We start from the raw sequence: 21882 nt of genomic DNA, 5'->3' as shown, positions 1-21882 counted from the left end.
ACATCTGCCCCTGGAAATGTCTTACAATTTAAAACCTGGTTCCTAAATCTCTGTCTTACCATTATATAATCTATCTGATACCTACTAGTATCTCCAGGATTCTTCCGGGTATACAACCTTCTTTTATGATTCTTGAACCAAGTGTTAGCTATGATTAAGTTATGCTCTGTGCAAAATTCTACAAGACGGCTTCCTCTTTCATTTCTTCCCCCCAATCCATATTCACCTACTGTTCCTAGTAGTTGCAAATGATTTAAGCTCTCACGGACAGTAATTTGCAGATGATACAACTCTGTACTCAAAGGCTCTGATGCCAGAAAGGCTCAAGAAGAAGTAGATGCTCTGTTTAAGGTATATTGTAAAAAATTTAAATAAATTCATAAAAAACACAGAAATTGGTTTGTAGCCTCAGTGACAAGGGATACAAAAAATGCAGGAACTGTGAAACGTCTGGGATTAGTGGTCAACAGTAAACTCACTTGACAGGAACACACTGCACATATATGTGACAAACTGTCACGAGTCTTATACCTCCTGAGGAAACTGAAGTATGTGATAGCATATTATCCATTGTTCCTCAGTGTATCAGTTACGGCCTCTTACTTTGGGGTCACTCTACAGGCTGCAAGAAAATTCTACTACTACTACTACTACTACTACAAAAAGCAATAAGGATCATAACATCAAGCAGGAAACTGGACCACTGCAAACCCATCTTCACATGTACAGCATGTCTTCTCCTGTCTCACGTATGTGAAAGAAAATCATGAAACTGCACCAACATGAGTGACATCCACAATTATAACATGTGCAGTAAGGAAGAGATAGACGTCCCAAGTGTTACTCTCTATGACATGGGACAGTTTTCAAGCAGTAGCCATTAAAATGTTCAACCATTTAAATACTGAAATGCGCTCCTTAGACGTGGTGAAATTTTGAGGAAAGATGTTGCAAAACCTATGCAAAAAACAGTGTATAGCATAAATGAGTTCTTTGACAGTGAAACAACAAATTGGACTCCCTAAATAATGCAATGTCATGTGAAATGAAGTGAACATGTACTTGTTAAAAATTTATCACTCTGTACATCATTAAGTGTTATGCTATACTTATGCAAATTTGTGCTGTATTAGTATGCATACTTGTGTAAATTGGTTTTTGTATTTTAATGCTTGTATAATCATAACCTTGCAACACTGATGCAGTCTATCCATTATTGACTAGCAAATGATGTAGCTGTGGTAATAAACTAAAAATTAGTTATGCGAAATGCCTGTTTCAACTAATACAATAAGATTTTAAAACCTAGGAAGAAAGGTGTGTCTACAGATGATATTTACATGACAGCTGTTGGTTTGTTTTCCATTGCAGGCAGCCTTTTCATCTGTGAGTGTTATTTCTTTTATAAATGTGTTTGTGGTCCCTGATTTATCCCTCCACAAAATCTATTTTTGGCTCCAACATTTGGGTTTCGACTACCTGATACCTAAATCTTGTCACAGCTCTAATGTCGTAAGCTGCACCACGGCATTCGTACCTACCCGTGTTGTTGTGCTCTTCAGTCCAGAGACTGGTTTGATGCAACTCTCCCTGCTACTCTATCCTGTGCAAGCCTCTTCATCTCCAATAACTACTGCAACCTACATCCTTCTGAATCTGTTTAGTGTATTCATCTCCTGGGCTCCCTCTACGATTTTTACGCTCCACGCTTTCCTCCAATAGTATCTTAGTGATGCCTTGATGCCTTGGAATGTGTCCTACCAACCGAGCCCTTCTTCAAGTTGTACCACAAACTCCTCTTCTCCCCAATTCTATTTAATACCTCCTCATTAGTTATGTGATCTACCCATATAATCTTCAGCATTCTTCTCTAACACCACATTTCGAAAGCTTCTGTTTTCTTTCTGTCTAAATTGTTTATTGTCCATGTTTCACTTCCATATAGGGCTACACTCCATACAAGCACTTTCAGAAATGACTTCCTGACAATTAAATCTATACTCTTCTTCAGAAACATTTTCCTTCCCATTGCTAGTCTACATTTTATATCCTCTCTACTTCGACCACCATCAGTTATTTTGCTCCCCAGATAGCAAAACTCATCTGCTACTTTAAATGTGTCATTTCCTAATCTAATTCCCTCAGCATCACCTGATTTAATTTGAGTACATTCCATTATCCTTGTTTTGCTTTTGTTGATGTTCCTCTTATATCTTCCTTTCAAAACACTGCCCATTCCGTTCAACTGTTCTTCTAAGTCCTTTGTTTTTCGAACAGAATTACAATGTCACTGGCAAACCTCAAGGTTTAATTCCTACTCCAAATTTTTCTTTTGTTTTCTTTACTGCTTGCTCAATATACAAATTAAATAACATCGGGGATAGGCTACAACCCTATCTCACAGCCTTGTGAATCACTGCTTCCCTTTCGTGCCCCTCGACTCATAACCGCCATCTGATTTCTGTAAAAATTGTACAGAGCCTTTCGCCCTCTGTATTTTACCCCTGCCACCTTAGAATTTTAAAGAGAGTATTCCAATTGACATTGTCAAAAGCTTTCCGTAAGTCTACAAATGCTATAAACATACAATTGCCTTTGCTTAATATATCTGTGGAAAGATCTGTGCATGAAGCGTACACTTTAGCAAAAGCAGAGAACCCGAGAAAATTCTGGTCGTATGTAAAATTGCTAAGGGGGCCTAAGGCCTCCATTCAGTCCCTTGTTGACCAGTCTGGTGTGGCAGTTGAAGACAGCAAAACGAAAGCCAAAGTTTTAAATTTCACATTCAAGAAATTGTTTACACAGGAGAACCATCGGACAGACTCCCATATGGGCGACATAGGAATAAGCGTATCTGGTGTAGAGAAGCAACTTACAGATTCGAAAAAAAATATCACCAGGTCCGAACACAATCCCATCCAATTTTACAGAGTACTTGACGGCAGTGGTCCATTACCTAGCTTGCATTTATCATGAATCTACATCTACATGGATACTCTACAAATCACATTTAAGTGCCTGGCAGAGAGTTCATTGAACCCCCTTCACAATTCTCTATTATTCCAATCTCGTATAGCGCACGGAAAGAACGAACACCTGTATCTTTCCGTACGAGCTCTGATTTCCCTTATTTTATCACAGTGATTGTTTCTCCCTAAGTAGGTCGGTATCAACAAAATATTTTCGCATTTGGAGGAGAGAGTTGGTGATTGGAATTTCATGAGAAGATTCCATCGCAACGAAAAATGTCTTTCTTTTAATTATGTCCAGCCCAAATCCTGTATCATTTCTGTGACACTCTCTCCCATATTTCACGATAATAGGAAACGTGCTGCCCTTCTTTGAACTTTTTTGATGTACTTTGTCAGTCCTATCTGGTAGGGATCCCACACCACACAACAATATTCTAAAAAAGGACAGATAAGCATAGTGTAGGCAGTCTCCTTAGTAGATCTGTTACATTTTCTGAGTGTCCTACTAATAAAATGCAGTCTGGTTAGCCTCCCCAACAACATTTTCTGTGTGTTCCTTCTAATTTAAGTCATTCGTAATTGTGATACCTAGGTATTTAGTTGAATCTCTCTCCCATCACAAAGTCCCAAGTGACTGGAAAAAAGTGCAGGTGATTCCAGTATATAGAAAAGGTAAAAGAACAGATCCACAAAATTATAGACCAATATCTGTAACTTCTGTTTACTGCAGAATCCTTGAACACATTATCAGTTCGAATATAATAAACTTTCTCGAGTTTAAGCAGCTTATGTCCACGAATCAGCACGGTTTTAGAAAGCATCGCTCATGCGAAACTCAGCTTTCCCTTTTCTCACACAATATACTGAGAACTATGTATGAAGGACAACAGACAGATTCCTCCTCATTTCTAGATTTCCAGAAAGCATTTGATATGATGTCCCATTGCATGCGGTTTATGAAGGTACGAGCATACGGAATAAGTTCGCAGATATGTGAGTGGCTCGAAGACTTCTTAAGTAATAGAACCCAGTACGTTATCCTCGATGGTGAGTGTTCTTCAGAGATGGGGGTACCATCAGGAATGTCCCAGGGAAGTGTTGTTCTCTATGTACATAAATGATTTGGCAGATATGGTGGGCAGCAATCTGTGGTTGTTTGCTGATGATTCCATGGTGTACAGTAAGGTGTGTACGTTGAGTGACTGTAGATAGATACAAGATGACATAGACAAAATTTCCAGTTGGTGTGATGAATGGCAGCTAGCCCCAAATGTGGGAAAATGTAAGATAATGCGGATGACTGGCAAGAACAAAACTGTAATGTTCGGATGCAGTATTACTAGTGTCCAGCTTGAGACAGTCAAGTCATTTAAATACCTGAGCATATTGTTGCAAAGAAATATGAGGTGGAACGAGGCTGTGAAAACTGTGATAGGGAAGACAATAACTTGAGTGTTTGGGATCTGTACCAGGTGGAATTGAAGGAAGACATAAAAGCAATTCAGAGGAGGGCTGCCATATTTGTTATCGGTAGGTTTGAAACAAAACTTAAGTGTTACAGAGATATTTCAGGAACTCAAATGGGAATCTCTCGTCCTGTGAAGTGTTGTCCCAAAATTTCAATAGTAAATCTCTCCGTGATGCACAATGCCTCTCTTGTAACATCTGCCAGTGGAATTTGTTTAGCATCTCCGTAATGCTCTCTCGCCCACGATGAAATTCGTCGCTCTTCGTCGGATATTCTTTATCTCCGCTATCAGTCCTACCTGATAGGGATCCCACATAGGTGAACAATACACAAGAATCGGGTGAACAAGCACCTTATAAGCCACTTCTTTCGTGGATGAGTTACATTTCCTCAAGATTCTTCTGATGAATCTGAGTCTGGTGTCTGCTTTTCCCACTATTTGTTTTACATGGTCATTCCACTTAAGTTCATTCTGGATAGTTGCGCCTAGATATTTTGTGGAAGACACTGTCTCCAGCTGTCTGTCATCCATAGTGTAGCTGTACAGTACTGTATTCCTTTCTACCATTCTTATCAGTCGTTCCCTAATTCTCTCTCTGAAGCTTTCTACAACCTCTGGTTCTTTCAGTCTATCCAACTCTTACCTTCTTAAATTCCTACCTTTCTGCGGTTTCTTCAGTTTTAATCTACAGTTCATAACCAATAAATTGTGGTTGGAGTCCACATCTGCACCTGGAAAAGTCTTAGTTTAAAACCTGGTTCCTAAATCTCTGTGTTATCATTATATAATCAATCTGAAATTTTTCGGTGTCTCCAGATGTCTTCCACATACACAGCCTTCTTTCATTATTCTTAAACCAAGTACTAGCTACGATTAAGTTATGCTCTGTGTAAAATTGTAGCAGGTGGCTTCCTCTTTCATTCCTTCGCCCCTCCCAGTCCATATTCACCTACTACTTTTCCTTCACTTCCTTTTCCTACTATCGAATTCCAATCCCCCATGACCGTAAATTTTCATATCCCTTAATTATGTTTTTTATCTCGTCATACATAGCTTGAATCTCTTCATCATCCGCAGAGCTAGTTGGCATATAACCTTGTACTCCTGATACGAGCATGGGCTTCATGTCTATCTTAGCTACAATAATGCATTCACTATCCTGTTTAGAGTAGCTTAACCATGTTCCTACTTTTTCATTCATTAATAAACCTTCTCCTGCATTACCCCTATTTCATTTTGTATTTATAACCCTGTATTTTCCTGACCAGAAACCTTGTTCTTCCTGCCACCAAACTTCACTAATTCCCACTATATGTAACTCTAACCTATTAATTTCCCTTTTTAAATTTTCTAACCTACTTGCCCGATTAAGGGATGTGACATTCCATGCTCCAATCCGTAGAACATCCAGAGATCCAAATGTGGGACTATTTTACATCCAGAATATTTAAACCAATAGGATGCCACCATCATTTAACGATACAGTAAAGCTCCATGCCCTTGCGAAAAATTGTGGATGCAGTTTTCCCTTGCTTTCAGCCATTCACAATATCAGCACAGCAATGCTATTTTGGTTGATGTTACAAGGCCTGCTCAATCAGTCATACAGACCGTTGCCCCTGCAACTACTGGAAAGGCTGCTGCCCCTCTTCAGGAACCACACGTTTGTCTGGCCTCTCAACAGATACCCCTCCATTGTGGCGCACCTACGGTACAACTACCCGTATAGCAAGCCATCCCACCGACGGCAAGGTGCGTGCCAATATGATTTCAGTTGATGCCATGTTGAAAGCTGTGCAGCTACGTATAATTTGTGGCACTGTGTGTGAACAATAGCTCACAATGTCACTACAGAAAGCCACAAGCTGTGGTGCCATATTAGTTGCGTACGTGAACCCGACAAAAGTTTCAAAACATCAGACTGCAGTAATATTGACGGTTGGCAATGAATACCTCACAACTCCATCTGTCTTTGAAAGCCTTGTGATTCCAGAAACCAGTAACTCTATTATCAAAGAGAGATTTGAAAGTTCATGGATTCCTCTAATATGTCAATAACTATGCGTCTACAATATAGTTACACATGTAGCACCATTATCTGTACCAGTTTATATATTAAAAAAAAATTTTTTTTGCTTCTCCTGTAATATTTAACAAAAGTGTCTACTATCGATATGAGCTAAAATTTTAGCCTGCTAGAACCAAAACATGATCAGTTGCTGTTACTTCACCATTCGTATCTGATAGTGTTATGTGTTCTTAAGGAAACCTTGCAGAAAGGGGAAGGCTTTCAATATCACTATTAAACATCAGCTAAATGTTAAAATTAATTCAGGACTTTCTTTTGTGAATTTTATGACATAATTAAACAAACAAAATCATCTCTGAAAAAACGAATGTCAAGTGAAAACTACAATTGAATAAATGAAGTTTAATGTTTCAGTAAACTGATGAAACTTTTAAGTAATTTCAAAAATATGTCCTGGGTGTGGATCCAAAAACTATGGTAAAATGTTCTGGGTTTGACATAAAAAAATATAGTAGGCCTATTAATGACGGAACTGGCTCAGTACTTGCAGTTTCGTTTAACCATATGTTGCTATTAACAGATTTTCTTTCCATTCCTACATAAGTTTTATTCACTGTTAGTGCCACTTGCTTCTGTATATTTACACCCTTACTCCACCACACAAAAAGACTGCTAGATTCAGTTACGTTGAAAGGTAGGCAGAAATGATTTCATACCAGTTGTAATGTCCCCACAGCAAATACCCTCTACCACGCACCAATTAATCATTTTCAATCAAACCATCCACATTCATTCACTTTGGAAAAGTTATCGATCTGATTTTCTCGTAATATATGCAGCGACAGCTCGGCGACGCCAAAGTATTTTCTAGTGCGTTTATTCTTTGAAATAAGAGAGATGCATATATGCATTCTCCACGGTTGTTAGAGTGGTAACTAGGACAGCTTCTGGAGTATCTGTACCTCTCAGAAACATGTCAATCCCCCAACATATTCTGCTTTTCTTCTCGTTAAAGCGAGCCAATTAACATTTGTGCCACTAGCGGTTTGTTTTGAAGAGAAAGAGATTGCAAAAGGAAAATAATTAAGGCGTGGAATCACCAGAGATCTGGACATGTAATGGAGATGGATCTAATACACGATTTCCTCCGCAAATAAGGTTTGTGACTTTTTTGTTCTGGAGTGAATGAACGAATGAGTTTTTTCTGAATCATTTGATGATCACGTTGGCCCTGTAATTTTTGGGGAAGTTTGAGTCTGTGTTAAATCGTGCAAAAAGGCTTCGTACACATCTGGAATTCGCAATCTTTGCCCGAACAAGTGTGGGAAAGCCCCTAGGTTGACCAGTGTTAGGACTCCAATCCCAATTCCACCAAAAAAGAGTCATCTGAAACAGTAGAAGCAGCATCTATGGGATCACAGTCATTACTACTACTAACAACAACAACAACAACAACCGGAGGCACTGACTGTCATTGTCAGCTGCACTCCAACAAGCACCAGTAGTGGCAGAGGATGTGTCAGCTTCGTTAGCAGTAACAGTTGCAACAGCACAACATTGCTTAAGGAGGAGCCAAATGCAGGGCATGTCGAAATCATTTAATGAGAATTTTTTATGACTTCAAACCAAAAAAATAAAAAGACTGTGACAAACTAGCTGGAAAATTTACAGATAAAGTAACAGCTATCTGGGGGAAAGCAACACATCATCAGTTTCAGAGCAACATTTCCTTAAGAATGGCACCAGGAAAACCATTCCAACACCTCTGCTTGAGCCAGACAACAAGGCGTTATCAGATACAACAAGAGGTTACGTCACCTCCTGTAACTTGAAACATAGAAGCAAAACCACCACACTATGTTACAAGTAAGTTTCAAATTCCAAAGTTATTTGCAAATTTCTCAGTGCTTTCTCAAAACGTTAAGTTCTTGTAGAGACTGAACTAAAATTTGTTACTATACTTTGCATAACAGTGCATTGGCTTAAAGGAGAAAAACTGAAAATGTTGAGTCTCCAAAATTTTATGCAGACCCATGGAGGAAGCTATATTTGCACCTATTCATTTCGAAAAAGATATACCTAAAGAAAGAGTTTTAGAGATATCTGGAGTTGAATTAGTAGCTGAAAATGGAGCCATTATTTACTGGTATAGGACTCCAACAGGCAATATATCTACCCTGTTAACAAGTTTGCAATCATACTTCCACATCTTAACAAAATGTGCAAAAATAGCATTACACATGGAGATTTTAATATTAACTTCAAGAAAGAATAAAAACATTGAGCTTTTGAACCTCCTTTTAATGTTTAAATTAAAAACTGAAATAGAAGCAGCAACACCGGCATCAACCATAACCAAATATTTACAAATATATTTCACGTAAATACGATACACAAACTTTCAACACGGGCTTTGGGGATCACAATGTACAAATAATTTCTGTAGAACTAAAAAATCACTGTCAGGTTTTGAAACAGTCTGTAACAGCCATTGCTAGGAGCTACAATGAACAAAATATAAATTCCTTTCTGCATTTCCTAACTAGGAAAAAAATGGGAAGTAGTTTACAGCATTGCTGGCATAAATGAAAAGTTTAATGCTTTCTGTAACATCATCTGCAGTTACTTTGAACTATGTTCGCCCCCAGCCCGCTCCCCACCCCCAACCACCTGTCCCCAAAAGAAAGGAAATAATGCAAAAAATAACAATAAAAGTAACTGGCTCACACCAGGCATACTTACACCACTTAAGAAAAAGAGATTTCTACATGACGTATCGAAACAAACAGAAAAACCACCAGATTTTGATGCTTATTTTAGGAGGTGTAAGCTTATCGTAAACAATGTCACTGAAATTTCTACGAAACTGACAAATGAGAATTTTGTAAAAAGTGCTCCAAACAAAATTAAGGCCACATGGGACATAGTAAGAAAAGAAAAAGGGAAACAACGTGAAGAACACCATAATATCAGACACAAAAAAAATTACAAATAAATTTAACTCCTACTTCACAGAATCAGCAGAAAACCTTATGAAAATGCATTCACCAAATGCTAAGAACGAACAGGTTCCAACAGTTTAAATAAGTGTCTTTTTTAATATCCAGCAGATGAGAATGATGTAGCTAGCAAATGTCATTAGAGTACTAAAAGCAGAATTCTCATCTGACATTGATAACATCCTTGATGTTTTAAAGAAATGCTCATGTAATAGTAAAAACCTTTGTTTGTAATTCCTCACAGACTATAGGGCTTTGCCTGAAAAGCTGAAAATAGCAAAAGTGAGAACAGACGTAAAAAATTACAGACCAATCTCTATAGTGTCTGGCTTTTCCAAAATATTAGAAAAAATATTTTATAGGAGGCTGTAGAAGAAAATAACTTGTTCTCAAAAATCACAGCATGGTTTCTGTAAATGATGGCCCACAGAAACAGCAATCTTTGATTTTGTAAATGAAGCTCTGACCTCAGTAGTCCATAAACAGCACTTATCTGCCATATTTTTTGGACCTCGTGAAAGCTTTCGATGATACAAATCACAAACTACTTCTCTCAATACTGGAACATACAGGTGTCAGAGAACTGTGACATATGTGGATACAATCAGATCTGAACAACAGATAACAAACAGTGGAACTTAAATATCAATAAGGAAACAATATACATATATATGTCAGGAAAACAGGATGTTAAATGTGGTGTGCCGCAAGGTTCCATTCTAGGTCCAATCTTGTTCCTGCTGTTCATAAATGACTTAGAGTCAGTAACCCCTTCCCAGACACGTATAAAATCTTTAGACAATGCCAACATTCTGATAAAAGCTAAGATTGTAGATGAATTGGAGAATAAAATCAAAGTATGCATATTACATGTAACTAGTTCTCCAGAAACAATCTTTATCATTAATGCAGAAAAGACAGTATCTATGCTTTTAAATATAGCACAAAAGGATACACCCCTCAAGCCATATCATAATGTTCTTTGGAAAACAATCAGAAATCATAAACAGCTCTAAAATTCTTAGAATATGGACAAGCATGTAAGCTTCATCAATAAGAAATTAAGTACCACCTGCTATTGCATGAAAATTTTTACTGGCTGCATGACAAAACAATTGATAAAAAAATGTATATTACGCACAGCTAGAATCATTGTTGAGATATGGGATAATTTTTCGTGGCAACTCACCTGGCCAGCATAAGTTGCTGTATTGTCCAAAAAAGAACTATAAGGACCATAGAAAAATGTAACTACTAGAAGCTCATGCAGGCTGCTATTTAAGAACCTACAAATTATTCCACTACCTTGTTTGTACATTTGGGAAGTTACATCTTTCATTGCGAAAATAATGGACACTTAAGACCAACTAGTGCATAAGAATGAAAACAATTCATAAATACAATACTCGACAGAAAATGGAACTGTGTAGTGAATATAAAAAAACAAAACTTACACATGATGAGCCTCTACAGCAGGGGAAAATCTTTACTACAACACATTAAGACACAAAAAAAACTAATAAATTTCAAAATGGCTCTAAAAATACATATTTTAAATAAACTGTATTATAGTGTTGAGAATATACAATCTTAAACTATATAGGAGATAACTGCTTCTAAAACCTGGATGGGTTTTAGTAGAATACTTCAGTCAGTAACATAATCAATGTTAGCGTACATCCCATAAACTGTAAATATTTTCTAACCTTTCAGTTTGTTTCTTGTGTACAAACACAAAAGCTTTAAACTATAGTTATGAAGATGCCACAAAAACTGTAAATATTACTGTGCTTTATAATTAATTGTAGTTAATTCATGAGAAAAGTACCCACCAGGTTAGTCAGACTTGGGTAGGCGCGCCAGCCCCGGATTGAATCCACCCAGCAGATCGACGATGAGGGCTGGTGTGCCGGCCAGCCCAGATGTGGTTTTTAGGCAGTTTTCCACAGCCCACTAGGTGAATACCGGGCTGGTTCCCATGTCCTGCCTCAGTTACAAGACTCACAGACATTTGAAAACATTTGCACTATTTCATGGCTTACACTAGACACAGACAGCCGGGGTACACTAATTCCGTCCTGGGGGTACGGGATGGTGACAGGAAGGACATCTGGCCACCGCCTGACACTAACATAGACAAATCCATACTAACAAGGCCAACCCCGCGTTGAAGTGGGACAAAGGCCCAAGGAAATGATGATGATGCTGATGAATTCATAAGAAAGTGTCAATCTTCTTGTCTTTTTACTAGAAAACTGTTATAAGTTCTTGAGAAGAGCATGAAGACAGTAATCTATACGTATGCACTTGCTTAGATTTTTAAGTACATAAATTTATTTATATTGTAGTTGATATACAATTCATAATCATCACATTAATTCATGTTGTCTCATCTCGTCATCTCACAAAAATTGACTTGTTCAATATCAGTTCGAAAAATGATGAAGCTGACGAATAAAACAATCTACCAGTCATACGCTGAAACCTCAAAATGAGAACACCCTCACCGCTATTGATCAACACACTTTCAGAATGGTTTAAGTCCACATTCTGATAAGAGGGTAGAATAAGCTAAACAGTGCTGACATCATACCATTTATAGTGGCACTATAATGTTTTTTTCTTTCTTTTGAATTTAACAAGTATGTATGTCATATCTGTTATCTATAGTGTAGCCCAGGTAATAGATATTATGTTGGAATGTATTTTGGTTTTAAATAAGAAGGTACAATTGCTGCCATGTTCCTATCATGATTTGGACTAATTCCTTTATGACTGCTGAATGAAATATTACACAGGCCAACGAAATTTTTTTTTTTTTTTTTTTTTTTTTTGGAAAAGCTTTTTTTACTTTGATAGCTGATATTTATAGATTTTTATGAGCTGAATCCAAATCTAGCCTTAGTTTTTTGTATCACCCTTAGTTTTCGAGCAATACGCTTGTTATTACATAGTATAAAAATCCTATGCTGTACGGTAAATGGGGGAATTAATGAAATGCTTTGTTACAACATAAGCACGGTTTGTATTTACAGTAAGCTGCTTAAAACAATGATATGTGTCAATAGAGGTTTCACTTGTCAGCTGGAATCGGTTTGTATTTTCGTTCTCTTTTTCCTTCGAAGCTTCTCGTGTAGCTTTTCCTACAATGAGTCACTTGCTGAACTTCTGGGTGAAGTGACCGACAGTAGCCCCCCCCCATCACATTGGTGTTCCAGCAGCCTCGGTAGCATTTTTCCATCACTTTAATGTCTCAGAGGCTGGCAACAGATTCCTGTACAACTTCTTTAGCCCAATCACGATGCAATGAACCGGCAGCCTCGTAATTGATTCTTGTCACAGAGAGTGCATTCCTCAGATTCTGCAGGTACCCGTCTGATGTTTTTGACAGACCTTCCTGTGAGATACGGATCTGTAAGGATCGTGAAAACATTTCACCTCGGTGGGTGAAATATGCCAACACCACAGGATGGCCGACACACTGTTGCCCAGATAGACGTCGCGTTTTGTAAGAACTGTGAAGGAACCCACTCGCGAGTGGTTTCCTGCACGGGCACAGAAACGGTGCCTCGATTGTAAATCCGACAGTAACATCAGAAGATGTTCTAGATGGAATTTGTTCTCTGTTGTGGAACGTGATAGGGCTGGCAAAAAGGAACTCACCTGTGTTCTGGAGGGAAGCTGTACTGAGAGAGTGCTGCCGCATTTTGACCGGGAGGTTTCATTTTTGTGAGAGTACTCCTCGTGTAGTGTTTCTGGAAACGTCAGTGAAGTGTCGGAGACATTTTTAACGGGACTTTGGTCACGAGGTGGACGAGATCTAGAATCGGTTTTCGCCAGCAAGGGGAGTGAGAGCGTAAGGATTTGGGCATCGGCCGTGAGTTACGTCAGATTGTGCTTACCGGCTCGGATGTGGCGGTGCGGTCGCGGATCCCGGGTCGACAGAGGTCCACTATTCGAGTCGACACTGAGGCGTGGTGGAGGCAGTGCTGCAGATTCCTACATTTAGTAGCTCTGGTGAATAACAAGACTTTCACAATCTGTGGTGTGCTCATTCAAACAGCAGCAGCCACTGTTCAATTTATGCATATCACGGCGGTCTCCAGTTTTGCAGTTACAGTCACTGTCAACTACAGTAGATTTAGTCAGATCGCTTTATCCGTATTTAAAGTCATAGGCTGTGTTAATTTTGCACCCACACCTCTACTTCGTCAGCCGTACATCAGTATGTACTTTATTTCATTACACTGATACTCAAATATAATCAATGTTTGTACTTCTCTTATGTCCAGTGTCAGTCTTGTTTTGTTTGTAATGGATCTACAGTTACCTAGCATATCATCTCTTACTTCAGACAATATTATTCCTTTCTTCATAAATATTCGAGATAACGGAAGTACTCGTCATATCAACTTTAGCTTCACTGTTCGGGGCCCAGACACAGTCACCTGTACGTAAATCTTCTGCTACGTTTAATCTGACAGTGGCACAGCTGAATGATGTGTCTGTGCTGTAGAATACTCTGAAGCAGAAGTTCATTACAGGTACTCCCACGTCGCCTTCCCACCGGACACATTGTAAACTAGATTCTGTACCGAGGGACACGGCTACTGACCTCGTAAGACAGTGCCTCGCCCTGGCACACTGAGAAAGCTTCCGCCCGTGGTGAGCGTAACGACTCTGTTCCGTAAATCGGTGACTGCGTACACACTAGATGCAAATACCTTACAGGTGCTTAACGAACTCTCTTATACGTATCGGCTGCCTCGATAACTTCCGACACCTCCCCGAACAGAAAAAGCGCAGCTCAATTCGACTCCTGTCGGTTTCAAATACATTCTCTAATATCACGGCTCCCTGTAGTTTCACAAGCTGTGCCAGTTGGCAATATTGTTTTTAATCAATTCTTCGTACAGAATAATGTCTCTGTATTACTTGAGCTGTAACTAATTTATGAAATAAAGTAGTAATATAATTTAAAAATAGAGGTGGCCATCTACCAGGCAATATCACTGGACAACAGGAAAATGAGGGGTAAGTCACAAGACGGATTCGAAGGCATCTGTATTGCTTTGTGAACTGTTCAGTATGGTACCTTTTGTTACTGCGCGTGACACTTGATTCGTGTGTTATTTTGTCAGTAATTGAAACAATACTTGTTTGGCAAAGCCATTTATTTCTTTTCAATATGTCAGATAAATACAAATTATTGTTCAATATATGGAGTGGTATACAATCTGCACCAGTTTCTTACATTATATAAAATAGTTATCTGTAATGTTTGTAAGCATACACATCATTTTAATAGAGGAGCTTAAAGAAGAGTTACATGACAGGTCCAGACAAAGTTAACATAGTGTGTGCTTATCATGCATGCAGAACATTACTTTGATAATAGGATGAAAACAATAGCAATACTTTATATATATTCGTAAGTATATGTATATACCAGCAATCTGCTTATACAGGGATTTTCCTTTTTGTTGCCCGGAGAGAAATTTAACACAAAATTTGGGGCCACAGATGAGTGGAGGAGACAGTCGACCAGGTTTCCCGTCTCGCAACAGTACGTACGTGTACGTACCGTTACTCTCCCTGACGACACAGATAGCAAAGCAGTAACGCACGACACTGAATTAATGGACCTTCACCTGTGCATATCCGTAAGAGAATGCCATTTCTGTATGTCTCGTTTTCTCATCCCTCCACCATCGCGATTTCCCCCTCTTCCTCTCTCCGTCTTCTCGGAAAAGCCTAATCGAATGAAGTTTTGCCAAAGATGAAGTTTCCCGGAGCTTCGGGGTCTGTTGAGGAGAAGAATTCCCTCCACAGCTTCTCGAAGACTTGTGGTGTCACCTGCACACTTTGATTCTGTAAGAGACAGACAGGTGCAGCTTTCAGTGTAATTCCTATTTCTGTATGGTCAAAATCGCATTCAAGATAAAACAGAATAAAAAATAAGAATAAAAAGAATATATAAATAAATGTAAAATGACCTAATAAATAATGATTTACAATAGACATGAGACGTAGTAAAATAGAGAGAGAGCACAATTTAATGAAAATATATACAACACGAAATGCATTTACAGAATACAAAAATAAAACACTGTACCACAATGGCAAGAATGGTTTATTTATATGCATGTGAGTGCCTAACAATAAACTATAAGCTCGGCAGAATGGAGGTATGTGAAAGACAGGCTGTTAGAAAATTCACGGATGTAACACGAAAACAACAGAGGGTTGGAAGCTTATAAGTAATAAGCAGAATTACCAAACATGTATAGAAAATATCTGACTCATTGCTGATGATCCTTAAGGAATCTGGTCTACACCAAAACCTCCTAAACATCATTGGAATCATCTGTAGAATACCAGATGTTAAATTTAAGAGTGAATCGTTTGAACCATTCAAAATCCATGCTGGCCTCTTACAGGGGTTGAACTCTCAGCAGCACCATTTAACTGCACTTTGGAAAGAGTCGTACAAGAATGGAACAAAAATTGCCAACCAAACATCAAGACTGTAAAAAAAACTAAACTTAATTAGATAGCATTCACAGAGGATCTTGCACTACTTGCAAGTAATGTGGAGGAGGCTGAACTTGAGAAAGTAGTGGCAAACATTGGATTGCAAATTGAATTAAAAATAAGATGCTAACTTACAAAGTTGTAACACCAGCTATTTGACTGAACAATAACAAACAAATCAAGGGTGTAAATAAGTTCACATAATATAGTGGAATCACAACCTGGAACTCAAATGAGAAACCTCGACAGAGAGCAGAGAAACGAATGTGAAACAAGCACAAGGAAACACCGGGCCATCCTCCAAAGATAAACCTATTTCAACGAATGCCAAATTCAAACACTGTTTCTCTGTAGTATCGTGAAGCAAAATATGCAAACGAAAATTATTTAAGTTGGACACCACATCAGCAACAATTAAACCGAAATCAGCCAGGCTTAGTGCAGCCTCCAATTGTAGCAGCAGCAGCAGCAGCAATGGAATCACCAATTTCAAATGAAGAGCATATTACTCCAATGACTTCAGGAATTGTTGAAGCGGCAAGAAGAGGATCCCCATCTAGCCTAGTTGCAGTTCCTCAAATTACAACTCCAAAAATTACAGCAGAAACGACATCACACTACAAGTCAACTCCTCCAACACGAAACAGGAAAGAACCACAATGTTTTTTATGGCAAGTGATTCCAGAGAAATGTTGATTTCATCAACAGAAACAGCAATATATGAATTTCTGGAAGAAGTACTTGAAAAAATTGGTAGTGGACAAAAAGTAACTGGCATATGCCTTGATCTGTCTAAGGCTTTTGACATCATAGACCACACCCTATTGCTGCAGAAGCTCAAAAGAATTGGTATCAGAGGTATGCCTAACAACTGGCTTAGATCATATCTTACTGACCACAAGCAAGTAGTAGAAATACATTTTCACAAAGAAAATAAATCAACAAGGTACTATTCTGATTATAAAGCAGTAAAATATGGAGTATCGCAGGGCTCGGTACTGGGCCCCATCCTATTTTTTATATATATAAATGACCCAACATCAACCAACCAGTACCATAGCACTATCCAGTTTGCAGATGACACAAGCATATTAGTCAGCGGGAAGACTGCAGAGATACTACAGACAAGACTGTCTGAGGCATTAACAAATGTTGTAAACTGGTTCAGCCAAAACAAACTAATAATAAATAAAAGTAAAACAGTAGCATTAAATTTTCATAATGTCAAGAGAAACACTGAAGAGGATATAAGAATTCAGATGTCAGACACAGATATTGCATGTGTGCCTAATACAAAATTTCTGGGGGTCTGGCTACAGGATACTCTTAGCTGGACAACTCACATTGACAACATATTAAAGAAGCTAAGTACCATGTGTTATTTAATGAGAGTGCTATAAAACTGCTGTCATAAGGACTGTCTAATGACAGTTTACTATTCTAATATACATTCTGTCCTAAAATATGGGATCACTTTTTGGGGTAACTCGCCATCCTGCCTAAAACTCTTCAGGATGCAAAAAAGAATAGCGAGAATCGTGGCTGGAATAAAAAGGATCAAACCGTGTAGACCATTATTTAAAAGGATGGGGATTCTTCCCCGTCCATGTATTTTCCTATTTGAAAGTGAAATGTTTATAAAGAAATATACAATAACGAATCCTAGTATCCTCCCCAAAAATGAAAATGTTCATCATCATAATACAAGACAGAAAACTGACTTTCATGTACTCCATACAAAAACCAGTTTGTGCCAAAAAGGAACATTACACTGTGGAAAATTTATCTACAATAAATTGCCAAAAGAAATTAAAGTAAAGGCTGATGTAAAAATTTTTAAAGCAGCATTAAAAGAATATCTGTTGACACATTGCTTTTATAGCGTGGAAGAGTTCCTCCAAAATCCTCGAGAGTCTAAGTGATGATCGTGCAAATACTGTAACTGTTAATACTGGCCTATAAACGCATTCAGATGTAATTCTCAAGTTTCTAATGGGGTTCAAGTATAAGTTGCCCAGTATATGAAGTAAAATTCTGTGAATGTAATTCTCTAGTGTACATGTCAATTCATAGTGTAGAAGAGTTCCTCAAAAATCCTTAGAGCTTAAGTGAGGATCATGCAAATACTGTAATCGTTAATATTGGCTTATACATGTATTCAGTTGTAAACTTCAAGTTTCTAATGTGGTTTAATTATAACTTACACATTGACTTACCCAGTATATGACGTGCTGTAAAATTTTGTGAACATAATTATCTAGTTTCTAAAGTGTTTTAATTGTAAGATATACTTTGATCTGATGTGCTGTACTGGACATGTAAGATTTACTGGACCAATAAATACAATACAATACAACAGATATACTATAGAAGGTAGACAGAAGATATGTCACAAAAATCATTACCAAAACACACCAGATAGATGGACAATGGAGACTGCTGCCCAGTGAAGTGTGCATCGTGAAAGTGAGCCAGTAACAGGTACAGTGTGAAAAACGAGTCTTGTCTTTTCCTGACATACATTGGAATTACGATAAATGAGGCTAGTGAAGCAAATCTCCAACTACTTTTGGAACAATAAAACCAGGAATAACAGTTTCAAAGAGGTCCAGGATGATTTAGAAGTGTTAAGTATAACAACACAACAAACTGAAAACAGAAAAGGAAAGATAATTACTAGGAACAGAAACATGAGACTTAATCTAAAAATATTTAAATCAAAGCAAAACATTGTAATTGATGAAGAAAGAGCAGCCAGGTCAGAGAGACTGAAACTGTTTTGAGATAAAAAGAAGAAGGGGAAACTGAAAAGCCAAACTGCTACTTAAAACATTTCAGTTATTTAGTATCAAATCAGGAACCAAAGTGCACCGATTTTCAATTTACTGTTCATTTTTTACAGTCGAACCGACGAGAGCGGTAACACAAAGAAAAATTCAAACTCGAAAAACGTGAACCTCCCTAGCGGTTACCTTTACTACTTCAATTTTTCTTATTTTACTCAGGACTTGCCAAAAATATTTGATGTGGTTTTGAGTCTCACTTATATCTCGAAATTTTATTTCTCTTTCTAGTGTGTTAATGTAAATCATAACTTCCTCATTAAAAGTTAAATAAAGTATACGCGATACAGAACTGATCGAGAAACGTTCGTCAACACTTTTGTGACACAAATGCCGAAGCCTTCACAGCAGTTAATGAAGCCCCCATCTGAGCCAGCTCACACACGTGCACACGTGACAGAAAATTCCTGAGAAGGTATTTGTTTGAGGGTAATCCTAAAAGAAATGCCTGCAGAGTGTCGGGGTCACGAAGAAACTATCAGTGTGGTTGCGCGCGACAATGTTTCGACTGGTGTTTCCATTCTCTTAGACGAGTGTGTGAGTACCTTGCCGAGATGCTCAGTCTCGGATTGGCATTTGCAGAGAACGGAGCATCCAGCTGGATGCAAACACCGTGTGTGAAGTTTGTACAGTTATTTTGTTCTTGAACTCAAAAGGTGTTGAACTGACTGAAATTCACTGCCAATTGACAGAATTGTATGGGAGATGTGCACAGGTGTCTAAAATGTTCACAAGTGGTGCAGAGAGTTTACAGCTGGTCATACTGAAATTTGCAATGAACAAAGAATTGGGAGACTGCCAGTCTCCTAAAAGTCAGTTGCAGACTTTGAGTAAACCCTGTGTACTGGTCAGCAGATTGCCCTGAACGATCTCTGTGTTTTCCTGTGGATTTCCAAAGCCAAATTTGTCAAGATTTTAATGGAAACATTTACAGAAGACAACAAATGACAAGTTTATTCTTCCCTCAAATTTCTTTGCCACTATGCAGACAAAAAGGACAAAATTTTTGGATTCATAAGAAAATTTGGCAGCCAATATTGTCTGACATTTTTATTTTATTTCTGCAATGACCAGTTTTGACAGAGTCTAGGTGTCATCTTCAGATCTACAATGGACTGAGAGAAAACTTTACTGTGACGACCCACACAACTGTACAACTGGAATACTGAGGGAGAACAACGTAATAACCAGATGTCGCAATACTTTTTTTTATACACCCTCTGGAAATGATATTACTGTGAATGGGTCATACAACCGTAATGAGATCATACCCCACTTATAAAACAAAGGTGTCATATTGGCCTGCCAAATATGTAAAACAGAGAAAATAAAAAGTCCGTAGCTCCAACAGTTGCCCCGGAGGTGAGGCTCGCTTGTAGACGGATCCATTACATCCACTGCGAACCGGAAAAGACCGAGTGGGCGTGCAGCACAAGTGTCGAGAGTAGTTACACGCTCGGTCAACAGGTGGTGTAAGTGAGCCATTATATCAATTATTAATTACTCTTTAAAACAAACAGTTGTAATTACCAGATACATTGACATAGAAATGGTTATTATATCGTGGAAAAACTACCTATCAAACTACCTATCAAAATAACCAAGAGCATTTAAATGATGTCCCAACATGTGCCAAAAACTTTCATTTCAAACCTGAATCGCTGAAACACTTAAGATTGTATGCTGATACATTTACAGCTCGTTTATAAATGCAGATAAATTAATTTTCAAAGGTGACAATAAATACAGATGTAGCCCTACACTTACAAAATCATTCACACGAATACCAACACTTTCTAATGCAGACATTCTGAGTTAGTTCAGAGGGTACTTGCCAACTGGAATACCTTAGAAATGCACCTACAACATGCCAATATATACTTTGCATAAAGGGATGTATAATCTTTTAATTTTCAAATATTCTTGGGGAGGAGGACATTATAACATGCTCCAACTGTCAGCTGCTAGTGTGAGGCACCTATGGATAGGAACTTACTTAGAAAGTAGTATAAAAGGTAGGCTGGACATTTCCAGACATTAGTTTTATAAGTATTACATACATACAATTGTTGGAGACTATCAGGTGCAGGGCTGCAACTTTCACTTACAAGAGGAAGCAAAATACGGATGTGCTTATTTAAGAAAATCAGATATACGAGTTTGTTCCCTCCCCCTCCCCCTCCTGGATAAACACAGGAGCCAGGTAACATTAGCCTGGTTATACTAGGCTGGAAAAACCATGTAGGTGCACTGCATATTAAAATACAGCAGTAAGCAGCAGAATAAAAAAAATGAAATACATGGTAACACATTGGAGTACATCACTAATTACCCTATGGGTAACCTCCAGCAAATCATCCACAATAAGGAAATGTACTTATAATCATTTATCTACTAGTGGCTAATATTGTAACAGAAAACACAAGAAGACTATCACATTTTTCATTACTGCTGCTCACTGTGGTATTTAAATATGCAGTGCATCTACATGGTTTTTTCAGCCAGGCTACCATTACCTGTCTCCTGTGTTTGTTTATCCAGGGAGGCACACCCCTATACCTGATTTTCTTAAATAAGTACATCCGTATTTTGCGTCCTCTGGTAAGCCAAAGTTGCACACAGTCTTAAATAATTGTGTGTATACAATACCTAAAAAACTGATGTATGAAAATGTCCAGCCTACCTTTTATACTACTTTCAATGTATGTTCTTTTTATATTTGATAGGCCATTTGTCACAATAAGACATCTGTGATATCCTGTCCATAGGTGCTTCACACTAACAGCTGGCATTCTGAGCATATTGTAATGATTTTTTTTCATTATTAAATTTATTTTTCCACAATATTAAAAAAAATGCATCCCTTTATCCAAAGTGTATATTGGCATGTCAGAGGTGTACTCCTATGGTATTCTGTCTGTTGCTGACATACAATTTGAATGTCTGTGTGACAAAGTGTCAGTAAATTCGTGTGGATGATCTTGTAAGTGCAGGCACTGTACCTGTAAGTAGTGTCAGCTTTGAAAAGTTACTTTA

General features: G+C 38.1%; 1 protein-coding gene across 1 annotated transcript in view; it reads right to left on the bottom strand.

Annotated features, from left to right (window-relative positions):
- Nucleotides 1-14625: 14625 nt before the first annotated feature.
- Nucleotides 14626-21882, bottom strand: part of LOC124718917 (calexcitin-2-like) — a 390722-nt gene continuing 383465 nt past the window's right edge. The window contains exon 7 of the mRNA XM_047244571.1: nt 14626-15340. Within this exon, the coding sequence (XP_047100527.1) occupies nt 15224-15340 (117 nt within the window). The 3' untranslated portion in view covers nt 14626-15223. The remainder of the gene's footprint in view (nt 15341-21882) is intronic.

Source organism: Schistocerca piceifrons, chromosome 10, assembly GCF_021461385.2.
Source record: "Schistocerca piceifrons isolate TAMUIC-IGC-003096 chromosome 10, iqSchPice1.1, whole genome shotgun sequence".
Classification (NCBI taxonomy): Eukaryota; Metazoa; Arthropoda; class Insecta; order Orthoptera; family Acrididae; genus Schistocerca; species Schistocerca piceifrons.
The sequence above is the reverse complement of the archived record's forward strand: the minus strand, read 5'-3'. Positions and strand labels throughout refer to the sequence as shown.